Below are 19,724 nucleotides of genomic sequence, written 5' to 3'. Positions count from 1 at the left end.
TTTCCACCACAGCTCTAAGAATAGCGAAGCCACAGAAACTGCCAACCGAATTCTTTCCCGAGGAAAGAATTTGCTGTTCTGCAGCTTCGCTATTCTTAGCGTTCACTGAATAGTGTTCGATATCAGAACATTCAAAGTTTTAATACTTTGATGTTCTGATATAGACCCGTGATAATTACCATTAGTGGCACAACAGGTTGCGCACTTGCCTTTGGTGTTGGGAAAACAGAAGATGATGGGTTCTATTTCTACTCCTGGGGACTGGATTGCTAACACTGCAGTGCAGCATTGGAAGGGGGGGGGTGGTGCTGCACTTCAGAGTGTGTTGCCCTTTTGATGAAATGCTAAACCAAGTTCCCATCTCGAGTTGGTGGGAGCTCAGTTGGATGTGAAAGATCCCACTTCATCTATCAAAAAGAGTAGGGGAATTCTCTGATGTCCAGGCCTAGTAGTAAAAATACCAGCTTGGATCTTCCCCCTGAAAGGATATCACTAGCCAAGTAGGACTAATCCCATCAATAAAAAATAAAAAATAAAATGTTATCAGTTGCACCTCTTACATTTATTACAGTAAAACCTACTCTGACTTCACAGACAGAAAAATGGAATTAAGAAAAATGCTAACATAAAGAATGGTGTTGATAACCAGTACAGTGTGAGCATTACGCTAACATACTTTCAAGCACAATCCAAGCATATGAAAAATCTGTAACCATTTAAAATGCTTGACTCAGAATACCGAGTCCCAGAATGTAGAGACTCAAAAGACTGAAAATCTGAACTTACACATTCTCAGTCCAAGATTGCCATTTCTAGGAGTATTCTCTTTTCCCTTTGGTATGGTGAACATAGAGTTGGTATATATAAGTTCTGAGGGTGTTGGGGGTTTACCCCACACATAGAGAGTTGTAGGGCATTCTGTCCCCCAGCATAAAATAAGTCTAAAGGAGAAGAGCAGAGTTTGACAAGAAGCACTTACAATAAAACTGACTTGCTTGAACCCTGAACTATACAACATGTTCTAAACCTATCCATAACACCAAAAAACATAATTATTCCTACCAACCTCCCTGGCACCAAACTAGTAAGGACTAGTTAGCTACAGACAAAGACATTATATCACGCCACCTTCATTGCCTCCTGCAGTTCTGTAAATGCAAATGACGCTGACCCAAACAGGCTTGCTGGACATAAAGCAAAACTAAGTACTGTTTACCTAACAGTCCCCTTCACCTGATAATATTCTTAATTCACTCCTTGAAATGTTCTCTCCTTGGTACATTTAAAATAATTTCTTTCTAACTAGCAATCTAAGCAACCAGATCCTGCAATTTCAGTAATACATAACAGCATATTTCTAAACTGCATGAACTTGCACAATTTAACATTCTCGCCTGCCTTTTGTACAAATAAACAAGTAATAATTCTCTATTAGATGTTCATTTTGTTCATTAACATCCCTTATGTCAGTCTCTTAATAATCTCTATAACTCAGTTAGTGACCAGTGCCCACTCTTTTTATCCTGGACCTTACCTCCCATCCCAATATTTTTTTTTAATCAGAAGTTATACATTCCTTCAAATAAGGGCAGTTCCATATCTACCAGAGTAGCAAAATTTACTTACTCATCCTTATATAAATTCTCCAGTCCAAATTGTGCCCATTCCCTTTTTTCCAGTTTGCACCACATCCATCTGTCATCAGCCATGGCCAGGAACCCCTTCTTGATAATCCATGCACATTCCCAACACCTGTCTGACTTACCCCTGTGGAGCTAGCCCCACAAGAATGGAAACGGATCTGCACTGTTAATCCCTCTTACAGATAAGTAACTTAAACAATCTCTTCAACATGATATTTATGGGTTCACTAAGCATAATCATCAGTGACCAGACTATAACTAATTATATGCTCTTTGATATCTCTCAAAGAGTTGTCATTTCCGCCATTTTCCATATTTCTGATTCATGAGGCAGTGCTGCTGTTCTCATTGATTCCAATATTTAAATATCTATCTCAGCCCTACCATTTATTTCAGTGTTCCAGTTGAACTTTCCACTGCTAAGATTCCTAACAGCTGAAATGCTTTTTACAAACATGACAGTCATGTCATCACAAATGTATACCTAAACATTTTATAAAGCCCAAAATGTAATATTCTGTACTAGTGCTTTACGCAATAACCCATGTAGTATTTAAAAACAGTTAAACTTTGTCAGTTTTTTAATGACATTTTTATATTCAATCTTGTCATTTATTTATTCAAGAAATTCTATTCCTGTACCTGAAAGAGACAGCATTTTTTCTCCAATTATCTTTAAATTCCAATGTAAAACAATTTGCAAAGCGTTAGGTAAGAAACTCTCTTTAGTTTCATAACATAGCCCTCTGAAATCATACCATCCTCATGCTATCACTTTCTTTTTGTTGAATTTTCTTTTCCAAAAATGTTCTTAAAACAATTAATTGAAAACATATTTCACTGGATCACATTTCATAGAAAATTTCCTATACCATAAATGCTCTTTCGAAAGTATATGAAAACAACTGAGTCAGTCTGGACAAAGGGGTGGGGGAGGGGTTAGTAGATAAGTATGTATAAAGGAAGATGAAAAAATTAGCATGAGTTTAGACACAGAACGGCATAAAATCATTTGAATTAGATAACTGACCAGCTAATGAGAGTTGTTTTAGGTAATATACTGGGAAATACAGGAACACAGAGCTCAGAAAGACTTTAGAGTACAATAAAAACAGAAGAAATGAGGAAGTTAAGAGATCAGAAGGAATTAGCCGGTGAGTTCATTACTTAAATATTTACATTAAAAGATACCAGCAGAGGCCACATGAAGTGGTGTAAATGGAAACAAGCTGACAGATGACAAAGTGAAGAGGGAGGAGGTTCAGAAGAAACTTGCAGGACATCAGCCAGCCAAGTACAAAAAAGACGACCTGCATTTCTGAGCACTTAAGGACATGGCAGCAAAAATGATAAACTATTGGCTATACTACCCATTGGAAAGTGCAGTGGTATCAAGAACAAGAAAGCAATAAAAATGTTTTTTCATCAGGGTGGGTCTGGGGAGGAGTCAGACAACTACTGGCTGAGTATCCTCTCATGCACACCAGAGAAAGTCATGGAAAATTATGTGCAGCTTATTAGAGTTCCTGAAAGCTAACAACCTCATAGATGCAAACAACATGTAACAACAATGGTCTTGTGAGTTCAGCTTGACCCAATTTAATGAGAGAGAGTGATCACAGTGGTAGACAGTAGAAATCCAGAGGATGTGGTGCCCTTGACAGTGTACTACATAAAAGGGTATTCATATTGAGTTGTCAAAACTAGTTCTGGTGAATTCAAGCAAAATGAAAAACATTTGCCAAAATTACCTTCCACAGCTCTCAACCTCCAGATGAGAGAATCATGCTCAAGATCTTAAAATCAAGTACACCAGGGACACCTAATTAACATAAGATATGTTTAGTTAAATAAGCACATTAATGCTCATGCACATATGCATGCTTAATTGCACCCAGGCAGGACATCATTTTAGAGCAGTTTTTTAAAGAGTTGTACATACACAAACACCTACATGCTCAAAATATGGGATTATTCATATTTTCAGAAAAACATTTCAAATTCAAGTAATACATTCCATGCACCCAAAAATACCCCACCCCACCCCCACCCTTTGCAAATGGCAGAGAGAAGGAAAATAAAGGCAGTTAGGTCCTTTGCTTTCAGTGCTGGTGGAATCCTTAAAAATGCAATGTGGAATGTCGTTGAAATAAATCAGAGTATATTTAGATCAGAGGTGCTATCTATATGAACAAGGGGCAGATAAGGCAATTAAGGCAGAAAGAAAATCATGACGATTAATTTATCTGACATAGACAGAGTCTATATTTACTCTAATACTCCAGCAACAATATATATTGAAGATAAAACTCAGTAGCTGATTTGATCTGACAGTCAGCAGCAACCTTGCACAGTGCATATTTAAATGCCTTTAAAATATATAAATGAATTATCTACCATAAATTAGAAATTAAAAAAAAAATTAATAAATAAAATTCTGTTAATCGATTTTCTGCTATTGTTTAGACAATACTAGTGTATTGTTTAAGAGACTGTGTGACTAATTAGCACCCAAGTTACTTGCTTTTATGCAGGGTACAGTTCAAAATAAAATGCAATCCATGGCACAACCACTAGTCCTTCTCTTCCTTATTGTAGTAGAACTGCACAAGCATTTCTGCAGTAGTTCTTCTTTGGACTGCAACCCACATTTCCTCCAACAATCAGTAATGGCAGCAGCACTCTCAGGTCCAAAATCTGACTTCATTCTCCACAGCCAACAGTCCAAAACTGTTTTCACAGCTTCACTAAAGTTTCAGCATGGTAGAAGTCTTCAAGGCTTGATCTTGCCATCCTTCATTGAGTATGCAGCCTTTGTCCAGTATCTCAATGAGTACAGTACTTTTCCTTCCAGAGATTGTCAACTAGGAACAAGCAAGTTCTACAATGCTTAATATGTGTATTAAGTGGACCTAATTGTAAACAAAAGCCATCTAAAGTCCGCAGCCACACATTAAGCAGTAAACAAAATGAAATGAAAGCAAGAAACTGGCCAGTGCTGCATGCAAATTAGATGCAGTAAAGCAGCGCTCTGATTGGCTGAGACATCTACAACCAGAACAGCGGTCGCTTTACCACAGATCTCGGGTGCACAAGTACCCAAATCGGGCAGTCAGGGATTAAAGTTTATTTAAACTTAAAAACAGGTGCTCTTGGGAAAATTGGAATGTTTGAAAGCTATGGTATCTTCAGTGAAAAACATAGATTCCACTGTTGGTAAAAGTAGTTTCAGTGAAGAGTATTTGTTGTTTTTGTGTTTGCCAAAACTACCTTTATTGACATGACATGCTCACATCAGAGGTTGGAGGGCAAGTTAAAGGATATGAAATTGAGTTTGTGAGCTGAAGTGAATAAAAAAATAAACATAAAGCAAGACTTAAAGATTAAGGATGACATTTATATGGAGAAAAGACATTTGCCAGAGTGGTGCCTAAATATTCAATGATGTGACCAGCCCTATTTATAACAAATTTATGTGAAATTTAACAATAAGAATAGGCAATATGATCAGCTTGTTTGCAGAGGATTACCAATGAGCAATCCAAGCATGCTCATTCAACTCAGTGGTTTTCAAAAAATAAATGTTGAAACCAGTGAGTAGAAAACATTGTAAAAACACACCCCCTTAAATTATATATACCAACTTCATGGTCACTCCACAGTGAATAAAAAGGTGAGAAATCTCTGAAAAGTGCTCTATCACATTGCTCAACACAGCACAACACACTGTGGTGAAACTCACTACAATATTACATTTTTGAACTAATTTTGTATATATTTTAACTGAGCTAGCCCTCTGGTTGTATCTCTTCCAGATTTATCAAAGAACTTTATCCTAGTTTGCAGAAATTGCTTAGAGGTATACATTATGAAAGAACACATCTGAGGAATCAAACAACTCAGCAGGGTTTATAAAGGAAGAACCTAGATTCAAGGTGGAATAAACAGCTATGTGATTTGGTTTCTGCCAGAACTGTGCAAAACTTTAACATAATCTACAGATATGTCTTCTTATTAGTGAAAACTAAAAGGCCTTGAATAAATGGATGACAAAATAAAACATGAGGTCAGGCATTTGTAGAAAAAGCTTTCAGTGGATTTAATCTGTTGAGCATACTAGCCGATTCACATATGGCCCATTTTTGACCAAAATGGTAATCATCCTTATGTTCCCTTATGTTCTGCGCACCTCTTTATATTTCTACATTGTTTTGTTGTGAATGAAATCTGAAGATCTACAATGATTTCACATGGGTCTTACCTCACAAAGGCTCTCCTTGCAGAGTGGACAGTATGGGTTGTGATCCAAGCAGCGTTCCAGACATTTCTTACAAAAGGTGTGCCCACATGGAGTTGTCACTGGCTCAAACAACATTCTGTAAAACACAATCATATATAGCATCTATTTACTTACATGTGTTGGCAAGGAATAACTAAATTATTACTGCATCCTTCAGAGAAAAGCTCCCAAAACAAACTACGTATAGCAATCAAAAAAGTAAACACTTCAAGCTTTACAAGTGAAATAAAGACATAGACAACAAATGATAAAGACAGGAGTTAATAAGCAATGGACAATCCTGAGTTAGGGTAAATATCATTAAGACAAACTATGATGGGAGACGTGCAACAAGACAAGTAGCTTATTAAAACATTAGCTATAAACATGGATTAATACTACATATTGAGGCATTTATAAATGTTTATACAGCCAATATGAAGCTTGTGCTACACATTCAAGTGATAACATTATTATATGAACAATGATTATTTTAATAATTTGTTTTTCCAAAAGATCTTTTTGATCCCAAATGGAAGCCTGTTCCATATTTTACTAACAAAAGCAAAGGTGGCATCACAAAAACAATTTTAAAATTTTGAGATGGGTCATAGGTTTCCTAGAGTAGAATTAAGTTGGTGTTGTGTGTTGTACCAACTAAGAGTATCTTTTAATGATAGATACTTAAAGTGCAACAGTTTGCGTGCCCATTTTAAATAAATAAAGTTAAGCTATAATCTGAACTCTAACCATTTTAGATCATAAGGCTTAGGCAGTAATGGGTTTGAGACTGATGATTAGCAGCAAAGAAGTCAATTGTATCATATTCTTGTTCTAGCTAATTGTAAACTGAAGTAAGCAGATAGATAAGGACATAAGCAGAGAGTAGGGTGATGGAGATTACATCCATGGCTGTAGAGAATTTAGTATATCAGCATAAATACCCATAAATGAATACTCAAGTGCTTAAACCTGATTTGTTTACCCAGTGTTAGTCTGAGTTTAAGTGGGTGGCATTAGCCACAGGATATTATCGATGGGGCCAGTAGTATAAAGTATGGTTAGATCTGGAATTCACAGGTGAGGAAAGTATGATTTTTTATTTACTGGTGATGATCCTTAAAGGAAAACTCTATTTCAGTTTTATTATAAGTTTTGATGCAAATCAGAATGCAACAGAGACAGCATCAGCAGCAAGGAGAATATCTGAATCACTGGCATTGTGTATCAACCTGCATAACCACAATGTGTAACCATACTATTGAAGGAAATGGGCAAGACCAGAGGAGGCATTACAGAGGGCTGAAGTATAGTGAAATTTCAGATGCAAGTTTAAGCTTTTATATTCAAGTAGAAAGATACATCTAAGTGACTTTTATATTATTTAATGCTACAATATGAAGAATCGGCACATTTGCATTTTCACAAAGTTGTTTTGTTTCTGCATCTGGGATATGACTGGGATTCCTTTAAATAAACGGTAAGAGTTTCGTATGGCTTACAGGCTATTCTATGGCTTACTGTGTGGTGCACTAGAGTTTACAAGATGTTAATAAAGTGGGACTCATAATGGGTATGTATATAAAATTATATGTTGAGGTTCTAAAAGTAACACATGCCGAGAAAGAGAGATGAGTCCTGATTTTACAGTTTGAAAATAACAACACTGATGAGGAGTTGTGTCCTCTGCTGCTTAATGGGTAAGCACATAGTTAAGTTATGACAGTGACGTTCTCTGTTGGAAGAAAGTAGAAAGGACTGACATATCTTGCTTGACAGTGTTTGCAGATAATGGATTTTTTGGGGGTGAGAGGATACAGATATAATGGGCAGCAGATATTCTAGCTTTTCCATGAGTACCATTATATCTGTGCAATTTTTGCTGAGGAGTTGTGTTCTGAGACATGCCACTCAGCCATGACTACATTTTGCACAGAGAACTCACAGAAACAACTTTTCAAGGTCATACTGTCCTAATTTATATAATTAATAAAGTTATGTCTGCATTTAAATTTTATGAGATAAGCCCACAGGAAACAATTTCAAGCTTGAAGATAAATACTGTTTCTAGTTTTTGTAAATACTTAAGTTTTGGCATCCTAGTCTAGAAGTCTAAACATGAAGCTCCACTCCCTGGAAGCATACTCACCTTGGAAAATGCTAACGTCTGTGCAGTCACTGAGACATGGTTCAAGGCCACAAAGAGCACCCCGGCCGTGCAAAACTACAATGCCTTCCACTCATTCAGACCTCAAAATGAGCATGAAAGAACCAATGGTAGAGGGGTATTCATTTTCAAAAAAACTGAGTACATCTCGAGACTGGTCAAACAGTATGACTCTCTCAGACTACTCCAAGGGCAATTAATTCTAGGCAAAACACCCTACCACATCATTGCTAGCTATAGGTGAGAGAGAATTGTTTGAGGTCATTGGCTGACTGAGGTAACATTTCTGCAGTTTGTTCTAAGTAGTGGGGATATTTGTAGCATTTCCATATTCAGGCTTGTATTTGAGCCTAGTGTTTGTGGAGGCTGTGTGTCTGAGCACATAATTCAGGGACATCTTGTTTTAGCCAAAGCCATCAGGCATTTCAGTGAGAGAGAATTGTTTGAGGTCATTGGCTGACTGAGGTCTCCTGGACTACAGCTTAGACTAAGCACCTCATTGGTTCTTTTGAGATTTCTTTCTTAAAAGCTGTCTCAGGTTTCAACTTTCTGTTACCTAAGAAGCTCAGTTGTGAGTGTTCTGCCATTTTACAGTGAGCTAATCGAAGGAAGGACACTCAGCAAACTCGGAGCAATAATATATAACATTAAGTATCCTGTTTTTTGTTTATTTTGTTCTTTATTTCTTTGTTGTTTATAGCACTTTGTGTACTGTGTATTTTTTCTAGCTAGTTTCACTGTGTGTGAGGTATTAACTGGAAATTGTCCACTCATATTAAGCATCTGATGGGTTGTTTGTTTATGATAACTTGTTGCAGTTAAACTCTTTTTTCTAGTGGCTCCTTTAGCTGTTTAAAACTTTCATTTAAAGGCGCACTGCTGCTTTTCAGCGTGAGTAACATTTCTGCAGTTTGTTCTAAGTAGTGGGGATATTTGTAGCATTTCCATATTCAGGCTTGTATTTGGGCCTAGTGTTTGTGGAGGCTGTGTGTCTGAGCACATAATTCAGGGACATCTTGTTTTAGCCAAAGCCATCAGGCATTTCAGTGAGAGAGAATTGCTTGAGGTCATTGGCTGACTGAGGTCTCCTGGACTACAGCTTAGACTAAGCACCTCATTGGTTCTTTTGAGATTTCTTTCTTAAAAGCTGTCTCAGGTTTCAACTTTCTGTTACCTAAGAAGCTCAGTTGTGAGTGTTCTGCCATTTTACAGTGAGCTAATCGAAGGAAGGACACTCAGCAAACTCGGAGCTATAATATATAACATTAAGTATCCTGCTTTTGTTTATTTTGTTTTTTATTTCTTTGTTGTTTATAGCACTTTGTGTACTGTGTATTTGTTCTAGCTAGTTTCACTGTGTGTGAGGTATTAACTGGAAATTGTCCACTCTTATTAAGCATCTGTTGGGTTGTTTGTTTATGATAACTTGTTGCAGTTAAACTCTTTTTTCTAGTGGCTCCTTTAGCTGTTTAAAACTTTCATTTAAAGGCTCACTGCTGCTTTTCAGCTGTGAGTAACATTTCTGCAGTTTGTTCTAAGTAGTGGGGATATTTGTAGCATTTCCTTATCCAGGCTTGTATTTGGGCCTAGTGTTTGTGGAGGCTGTGTGTCTGAGCACATAATTCAGGGACATATTGTTTTAGCCAAAGCCATCAGGCATTTCAGTGAGAGAGAATTGTTTGAGGTCATTGGCTGACTGAGGTCTCCTGGACTACAGCTTAGACTAAGCACCTCATTGGTTATTTTGAGATTTCTTTCTTAAAAGCTGTCTCAGGTTTCAACTTTCTGTTACCTAAGAAGCTCAGTTGTGAGTGTTCTGCCATTTTACAGTGAGCTAATCGAAGGAAGGACACTCAGCAAACTCGGAGCTATAATATATAACATTAAGTATCCTGTTTTTTGTTTATTTTGTTCTTTATTTCTTTGTTGTTTATAGCACGTTGTGTACTGTGTATTTTTTCTAGCTAGTTTCACTGTGTGTGAGGTATTAACTGGAAATTGTCCACTCTTATTAAGCATCTGTGGGGTTGTTTGTTTATGATAACTTGTTGCAGTTAAACTCTTTTTTCTACTGGCTCCTTTAGCTGTTTAAAACTTTCATTTAAAGGCTCACTGCTGCTTTTCAGCTGTGAGTAACATTTCTGCAGTTTGTTCTAAGTAGTGTGGATATTTGTAGCATTTCCATATTCAGGCTTGTATTTGGGCCTAGTGTTTGTGGAGGCTGTGTGTCTGAGCACATAATTCAGGGACATCTTGTTTTAGCCAAAGCCATCAGGCATTTCAGTGAGAGAGAATTGTTTGAGGTCATTGGCTGACTGAAGTCTCCTGGACTACAGCTTAGACTAAGCACCTCATTGGTTCTTTTGAGATTTCTTTCTTAAAAGCTGTCTCAGGTTTCAACTTTCTGTTACATAAGAAGCTCAGTTGTGAGTGTTCTGCCATTTTACAGTGAGCTAATCGAAGGAACGACACTCAGCAAACTCGGAGCTATAATATATAACATTAAGTATCCTGTTTTTTGTTTATTTTGTTCTTTATTTCTTTGTTGTTTATAGCACTTTGTGTACTGTGTATTTTTCTAGCTAGTTTCACTGTGTGTGAGGTATTAACTGGAAATTGTCCACTCTTATTAAGCATCTGTTGGGTTGTTTGTTTATGATAACTTGTTGCAGTTAAACTCTTTTTTCTAATGGCTCCTTTAGCTGTTTAAAACTTTCATTTAAAGGCTCACTGCTGCTTTTCAGCTGTGAGTAACATTTCTGCAGTTTGTTCTAAGTAGTGTGGATATTTGTAGCATTTCCATATTCAGGCTTGTATTTGGGCCTAGTGTTTGTGGAGGCTGTGTGTCTGAGCACATAATTCAGGGACATCTTGTTTTAGCCAAAGCCATCAGGCATTTCAGTGAGAGAGAATTGTTTGAGGTCATTGGCTGACTGAGGTCTCCTGGACTACAGCTTAGACTAAGCACCTCATTGGTTCTTTTGAGATTTCTTTCTTAAAAGCTGTCTCAGGTTTCAACTTTCTGTTACCTAAGAAGCTCAGTTGTGAGTGTTCTGCCATTTTACAGTGAGCTAATCGAAGGAAGGACACTCAGCAAACTTGGAGCTATAATATATAACATTAAGTATCCTGTTTTTTGTTTATTTTGTTCTTTATTTCTTTGTTGTTTATAGCACTTTGTGTACTGTGTATTTTTTCTAGCTAGTTTCACTGTGTGTGAGGTATTAACTGGAAACTGTCCACTCTTCGCTAGGGACGGCTTGCACCCGTCACCCCTGGGCTTTCGGATATTGGAAAAGGCTCTTGCTACCCCCATAGTGCCTTTTTTAGGCAAGGCTCAAAAGACAAACCCACCTCCATAGGTTTCACAAGGGATAAGAAACTAAGAGTAATGCTACTCAACGCCAGAAGTCTAAACCTCAAGATGCACGCACTCGAAACTCTCCTTAGCATGGAGAACATCGATATCTGTGAAGTAACAGAAACCTGTTTCAAGGCTCCTGAGAGCACCCCAGCACTACCAGGTTATACCTCATACCATGCTTTTCGGCCCCAAAACTTGGACCGAACCACAAAAGGAGGGGGAGTATCAATATTCGTCAAAGATAGCCACACTTCCAGGTTGTTGGCACAGCACGAAGCATCAGAGACTATCCATGTGCAACTAACTGTGAGTAAAACTGCCTTCCAGTTTATAGCCTGCTACAGACCACCCTCCCAAACACAGGAACCCCACTCGGCCTTCCTGAGAATACTGGAAAATATGAAGGTCTCTCCAAACACCATTATATTGAGTGACTTCAACTACCCAAGCATAGACTGGGAGCATTACTCTAGCTCCAACACCCTAGCCCAAAGGTTCCTAGAATTTATAAACTCAAATGCTATGGAACAACTTGTTACCACTCCCACAAGAGGGGAAAACATACTGGACCTGATCATCACCAACATGGGGACACTATGCTCCAGACCAGAAGTGTATCCCTCACTGGTAAGATCAGACCATAAACTAATCTCACTGGATATTCACATCCCGACCCCACCCCCTGCCCAGAAAACCACAGTGAAAAACTTCTCTAAAGCAAATTTCACACGACTCAAAACCGAGGCGAAATCCTTCAAAGCCCCTGGGCCTGTGGAAAATACGGCCCAGACTGCAGAATCCTTTATAAACGCATTCTATGAACACCTTCAGGAATGCATGGATCATGCAATCCCAAATAAAACCAAGACCCAATCCTCCAAAGGCAGACGTCCTGTCTGGTGGACCCCAGCCATAAACAAACTATACAATAGAAGGAGGAAGCTACTACATGATAGAGCAAAATCCCAAAAAGGGAAGGCAACATCTCTGATCAGTATTAGCAAAAAACAACGGGCACTCATAAAATCGTCTAAGGCCAGCTTCGAGAGAAAAATTGCACAGGACACTAAGGATAATCACAAGGCTTTCTTTAGTTATGTTAGGTACCTGGGTGGGAATTCCCAGATATGCTCAGAATTAGTCCAAAATGACAAAAAATACACCGAGCCCACAGACATTGCCAACATCCTAGCTGACAGGTTCAGTGCAAACTTCTCCCCCCTCTCCCCACCAAAAGGGCAAATATCTATCCCAACAGAGTGCTGCGCCCCTGACATCTCAGATGCTCAGGTAAGAGCCGCCCTCTCCAAAGCAAAAAACACAGCATCAATGGGACCAGATGGTATCCCGGGCTGCGTCCTACATGAACTCCAAGAAGAGCTAAACCCAATCATAAAACTACTGTTCAATCTTAGCCTTACTACAGGATATGTACCCAAAGAGTGGCGTACAGCAACAGTGGTCCCTCTCCACAAAGGTGGTGCCTCAATGGATCCTGGAAACTATCGCCCCATAAACCTGACTAGCTTGGTCTGCAAAGCTATGGAAAGGATCATCATGGACCTCATAAATAAAGATATTGGGGACCTACAGACACTGGATCCTACCCAGTTTGGCTTTGTTAAGGGCAGATCCTGCCTCTTAAACCTGGTCGATTTCTTTGAAACAGTCACCAAGGCCATTGACGAGGGGAAGGTGGTCCACACAGCCTACCTGGACCTCGCAAAAGCCTTCGATACAATACCCCACACGGGCATTATAGATAAGCTCACCAGCTTAAATATAAACCCCTTTGTCACTAGATGGGTTGCAAACTGGCTCAAGGACAGAACCCACATGGTTAGAATTGCTGGAGCCATGTCAGACTCCAAACTAGTTACAAGTGGCGTCCCACAAGGCTCAGTCCTGGGACCTCTCTTGTTCGGTATATATTTCTCGGTGGTACAGGCCAACATGGAAGGACTGTGGCTGACCAAGTTCGCAGATGACTGCAAATTGGGCGCCATAATCAACTCTCCAGCCAACACAAGCAACCTCCAAAAGGGCCTCACAGAAACAGACAACTGGTGCCAGAGCCATGGCCTCAAGCTAAATGCCAAAAAGTGTATAGTCATCCTCTTTGTCAAAAACAAAGTGCCCACAAATTACCACATAGGTGGTAATCCATTAAGTACAGAAGAAGTCATTAGGGACCTGGGGACCCAAGTTGATAGCAATCTCTCATTTGACAACCACGTGGCCAAAGTGGTTAGAAAAACATTTTATATAGCCCACCTAATCATGAAGGGATTCACATCTAGATCAGGGGAGGTCATCGTGCCTCTTTACTCATCCCTCATCAGGCCCATAATTGAGTACAATGCCCCTTTTGGGATGTAACTTACCAGACACCTGCAGCAACTGGAAAGACTCCAAAAGTACCTCACCAAGAGGATCAAAGGGCTCAAACAGATGCCATATGCTGCCCGGTTAAAGAAACTCCAGCTCTACTCAGTGGCATACCGCCTGCTCAGAGGCGATCTGTGCCTGGCGTATAAAGCCATGTCCAACCCGGAATTAATGGACATGCTGCACCTCAGAAAATCCAAATCCCATCAAGCTACGCGCTCGAGAGACTTGAACCTCAGCGCTGAAATAAATAGGACATGCTGGAGGGACAGATTCATAACCCAGAGGCTCCCTTCACTCTGGAATAAAATCCCAGTCCAGGTTAGGCAGAGTCCCACATTGACTCTCTTCAAGAGGAATCTTGATGAGTGGATGGGAGATCATAGGTTTACCCCGGCTATCACTTCTGTGTCACTGTTAGACAGAGGCACAGTATACTAACCTCAAAAAAAGGCATAGCAAAATTAATTTAAAATGGGTGGCGAAAGCCAAACACACTCTGGCTAGGCTTATAAATGCCCTAGGGCAGATAGCCTAGTATGAACCTATGAACCTATGAACCTATGAAACAGTGGTAAGCAACTTTGCAATTAAGTCATGATACAGGACAAATTATTATTCCAGGGATAAAAATCCAAGGGGCAAATATTCCAGGAAGACTCTGTCACCTGCTCTTTTGCCTTGCCCTTAACGCATTAAGCTGTCTGCTTAACAGATTCGGTCATGGCTATAATTTGTCTCCATTAAAGCAAAAAAGTGTAAAGATTTCTCATCTTCTCTTTGTCAATGATTTAAAACAGTATAGCTCATCAGATGAGGAACTGAAAGCACAACTGCAAGTAGTCAAACCTTTTACCGATGATATAAGAATGTCATTTGGTCTTGATAAATGTGCAAAAGCAACCTTTAAAGCAGGAAAGCTGCAGCACCAAGAAAACAACAGTCTGGGACAAGAATGTGATATAAAAGAACTTGAGCAAGAGGGAGTATATAAATATTTGGGAACTCATGAACGATCAACAATAAAACATAAACAAATGCAAATAAAACTCAGTAAGGAATATTTTAGAATACTGAAATTAATCCTGAAAACAGCTTTGACATCTAGGAACAAAGTTCAAACTATAAACCAGTTTGTGCTTCCTGTCCTAACTTACAGTTTTGGAGTGACTGACTGACCCCAAAAGGTGTTGGATAGATTAGACAGGACAACAAGAAGGATGCTTCATGCTCATCAAATGATTTATAAAAATAAGTACATACCAAGAGCATATATTCCCCATTCTGAAGGTGGTACGGGCCTCCTTGAAATTGATTACAGGTATACATCTGTAGTCATGGGACTGCATACATATCTGCTGACCTCATAAAACCCAAACACAGTAAAAGTTTTGAAACATGAGGAGAATAAATCTAAGATGACTTCCCTTCTTAGACTAGCAGAAGCATACCGGTGTCAAGCAGGAATGGAAATCAACCAGAAGTAGATAAAAATCAGGAAGCAGTTGAATGTACCAAAAAACAAAAGAAAGAATATAAGGTGAAGGATCAGATGAGAAGGCAAGAAATGTGGAAAATGCATAAATATAGTTCAAGTATAGAAAACTCCTGGAACAACCTGATGTTGATCAGGATCGAATGCAGGAATGGTTATGGAAAGGTGAATTCAAACTAAAGGATGAAAGGTTAATATTGGCAGCCCAAGATAGTAGACTACATACACATTGGTTTACAAAGTCCATTGCACATGTGGGAGAAACAGACAAATTTAAGTCTTGTAAAACAGAACTGGAAACAGTTGCACATCTTGTTGCTGGTTGTGAAATACTAATGGCAGAAGGACTGTGTACTTAAAGGCATAATAATGTGGCAAGACTGCTGCACTGCGGATTGTACAAACATTATGGTATTGAAGTGGCTGAAAAATACTGAAACATAAGCCACAAAGTGCATAGAAAATTATGAGGTCTACATTACATAGTACCACCCATTACCAAGAGTTCAAAAGACAGATGTGAGCAAACCAGATATAGTGGTCCTTGAAAAGAAGATAAAAGTAGCATTGATCATTGAAATCGCTACACCCAGTGACTACAGTGTCTTGTGTATAAAGACACAAAGTCATAAAATATCAGGATTTGCAGGCAGAAATGTGAGCAATGTGGAAGAAACATACCCAGTCAGTTCCAATAGTTGTAGGAGCAACGGGTCTTATGAAAAAGAATCTACAATCGTATTTAGATATGTTACCAATACATGTAACTCCATACAAATTGCAGGAGTCATTACTGTTCACATTGCAGGTACTGCAAAGAGCACTTCTGGCTGACATCAAAGATTGAAACAATATTAATTTCATGAAGTTTAATCATACCTTGACTTAGGAATGGGATTCCCATCATAGTATTAAAAACCGAAAAGATTTGGAGAAATAAAAAAAAAATTAGGGATTAACCATTACATCGGTAGATGGATATCCAATTGGCTCACCAACAGAATACATACTGTCAGAGCTGGTGACTTCACAAGGTTCTGTGCTGGGTCCTTTACTGTTTGTAATCTACTTCTTCAAAGTCCAGACTAAATTAGACAACCATTGGCTTACGACGTTCATTGAAGATTGCAAATTAGATGCAATCATTGAATCCCCCAATGATGTTAACACACTACAGAAAGGGCTAACACAGACAAATGACTGATGCTAAAGCCACAGTCTAAAGCTTAATGCAAAGAAGTGCATTATTATTCCCTTTGGCAAAGTAGAATTACCCACTAACTACAGTATTGACAAAACCCATCTAAGCTTAAACCCAGTGGTGCGAGACCTAGGAATACAGGAATATAGCAATCTGAACTTCAAACACTAAGTTTCCAGTGTGGTAAGGAAAGCATTCTTTATTGTGCAACTCATAAGTGATGCCCCACTGTACTCGACCCCCTTCAGACCACTAATAGAGTACAATGCTCCTTTTTGCATGTACCTCAACAGACGCCTGCAGCAGCTGGAGAAACCACAGAGGTTCCTCACTAAGAAAATACAGGGCTTCCAAACCATGACATACGTGGATAGATTAAAAGCCCTGCCACTTTACTCTGTATCATATAGGCTGCTGAGAAGAGACTTGTGCCTGGCCTACAGGGCAGTCTCCAACCCTGCCCTGATGGATATGCTTCACATACACAAATCTAATGGTACAAGAGTCACTCACTCTAGGGATCTTAACCTAGCCCGTGACGTTAACAGAACATGCTGGAGAAACAAATATGTCTCCCAGAGACTGCTGCTCCTCTGGAAGAAACTTCCAATTAACATGAAGCAGAGTTCCTCACTGACCCTATTCAAGCACAACTGGACAAATGGATGGGAGACTGCAACTGCATCCTAGAGGTAGCACCCATGTCCCTCATGGACAAGGGGAGTCAACGCTGACCACAGACTAGCTCTGCAAAATACATTCAGTTAATAAGGGCAGATGGAGCAATTTGGGATTAACATGACTAGCCTAGTAAGGGCTCTAGGGCCGCTAGTCTAGTAACCTCCTCTGTAACTATGACCCTATGGACATTTGGCTCACTTATTTTGATGCCATAGAACTTACAGTCATGCATTTGCTTATGAGCACTTTCTGTGTGAAGTAAAGGCATTTTTCAAAAAGCAAGGCCTGTTGACAGCCCTCATATACCTTTGGAGTTTCACATTGCATACTGTTGAAGACACCACTGTCTACGATTTTTTCCCGACTTGAACCATGCAACATGAACAACATATACTGCATCACATATAATGAACTGTGCAATAACAAATTTACATCTTATAACTACAAGATTGTATTCATTTCTTATATACCTTGTTTTTTAATTTTTAACTGGGTAAGCCCACTGGGAGAAAAAAGTATCCCTTTTCTTGTGCCACCCAGTAGCACTGTCTAAGTGAATTGTTGGGAGATGCACAGTAGGCAAATGGAGCCTGAGGGAAATAAACACCTGACTATGAGAAGCAGCTTGTTAACATTTTCACCTTTAACCTTCTGAACTAACTTCCAGACACATTCTGTACATTCCATGTGTGCTACAAATATTCATTACATTTGTAATGTTTTCAGAGTACATAATCTAAGTATCAACTAATCAGCTGAGATTTTTGCTTTTCATATATTAATCTTCTGTTTGGGACTGTCAGACATCTTGCTATAATATGCACAGATTTTCCAGGTGTTCATTCTGAAGTTGAACCACTTCAGGAAATGTTAGAATTCTTTGTTTTGCATGAAATTGCTGACATGGGTCATTTCTACCCTGGCTTCTGTCTATAATGCTTATTGTTTCATAAGATAATACTAAAATACTCATCTGAAAAAAAATAAGGCTTGTCCTTAAATCACCAATACCACCAGAAACAGTACACCTCTCAAATCCATAGAAGATTCAAGTGATATTCAAGGATAAACAGTAGCTTTCAGTTGTTCTTCTGACCTTTTCTCAATATAGGAATCCTAATTACTGACTCCAGCAGCAGAGACTGTGTGAATCCTGTTCTCTAGCCCTCATCTTTTTTGATAAGAAATTAAAACTAAACCACTGGAATTTATATTAACAACAGTGAAACGATATCAGCCTGAAATCTACTTGGTCCATGAGGTGTGCTGAAGTTCTTTTAGTTGCCACATGGGCAGTAATCTAAACAAAGAGATTCATTTGAATAATCTGAAGGTGTGCAAAACTACATTCCCATTATATGTTTACAGGGAAATGTTCCTCGTCTGTCTCAGAGTAGAACCATATCAGAAGATGAAGTGTTGTTTTAAATACTGACTCAGGAAATACCTTTCAGCTGGCCTCTATCTATGCATCCCATAATACAAAAAGTCACCATGATCTGGGCAGTAAGTTCCTTAAAGTTTCTAGCTGGCTAAAATCTTCAACCAAGTATGACATACAAAAATGGCACCCATATACTGAAACACGATAACTTTATACTGTATCAACTATGGGTGCTCTTCCAGAATTCAATATACAGCTCACCAGTGAAACAAATATACAGATCAGGAACACATGGATACCTTTCTTCTTTAGTTCTGCAACTGAACTATGGACAAGTTTTGTTGGTTGCTCTGGGCAATGGCGAACTTAAATTGTTATAGAATGGTTGTAATGCTTTCACTTTTCAAGTTACAATGTTATTATAACAAAAAAAATATTTACTTAGCTTACACAGCTAAAGTATACTACAATGTACTCAGAAGTCATGTAAATAGGGTATCTGAGTGCAAACAGATTACTGTCCTGGTGGTCTTGCTTCAGCTAAACTTTACAGTAGGAGAGACAGCTTCTCAGCTGAAAAGGATTATGTCTGAGATTAACAATTTGAGGACATCTGATGACCCAGAGGGAACTTTACTTAACTTCCAGCACTCCTTCCTCCACTTCAAGGGACACTGATTTATGGTTCTCAAAAAACAATGAAATTCTGTTTTCATTACATGAAACCCAATAATCATACTCTTCATTTTTAAATGTAATTATGGGTTCTTACCATGATTTTACTATACTTTTCGATTTCATCTATATGTATGCAAAATTAAAAATCTTCTACATATAGAACAGTCATGAAAACAAGCTGACAGCATTATAAATAATAAATATGAGAAGAAATACAGGTTGTAGTAAGTGAATGCTTTGGCCTAAAATGCTAAATTCTATGAAAATCTCTTGGGGTTTTTCCAGTACTCAGATTCTGGATTTTCCAGTATGTTTCCCCAAAAAATGGAAAAAAAAATCAGTATCATGTCCATTCCAGACAGAAACTTGTGAAGATAAATCAGATTACACAGGCAGCTTCCCTTACTGGGCTACAAATGTCTGGAAAATCAGTGCAAGGAGGAG

At 38.7% G+C, this 19,724-nt stretch overlaps 1 protein-coding gene across 1 annotated transcript in view; it reads right to left on the bottom strand.

Moving 5' to 3' along the window:
- Nucleotides 1-19,724, bottom strand: part of LOC122800026 (LON peptidase N-terminal domain and RING finger protein 1-like) — a 770,380-nt gene that overhangs the window by 301,609 nt on the left and 449,047 nt on the right. The window contains exon 7 of the mRNA XM_044069488.1: nucleotides 5,905-6,019. Coding sequence (XP_043925423.1) covers nucleotides 5,905-6,019 — 115 coding nt within the window. The remainder of the gene's footprint in view (nucleotides 1-5,904; nucleotides 6,020-19,724) is intronic.

Source organism: Protopterus annectens, chromosome 4.part0 (assembly GCF_019279795.1).
Source record: "Protopterus annectens isolate FY-2018-M chromosome 4.part0, PAN1.0, whole genome shotgun sequence".
Lineage (NCBI taxonomy): Eukaryota > Metazoa > Chordata > Ceratodontiformes > Protopteridae > Protopterus > Protopterus annectens.
The sequence above is the reverse complement of the archived record's forward strand: the minus strand, read 5'-3'. Positions and strand labels throughout refer to the sequence as shown.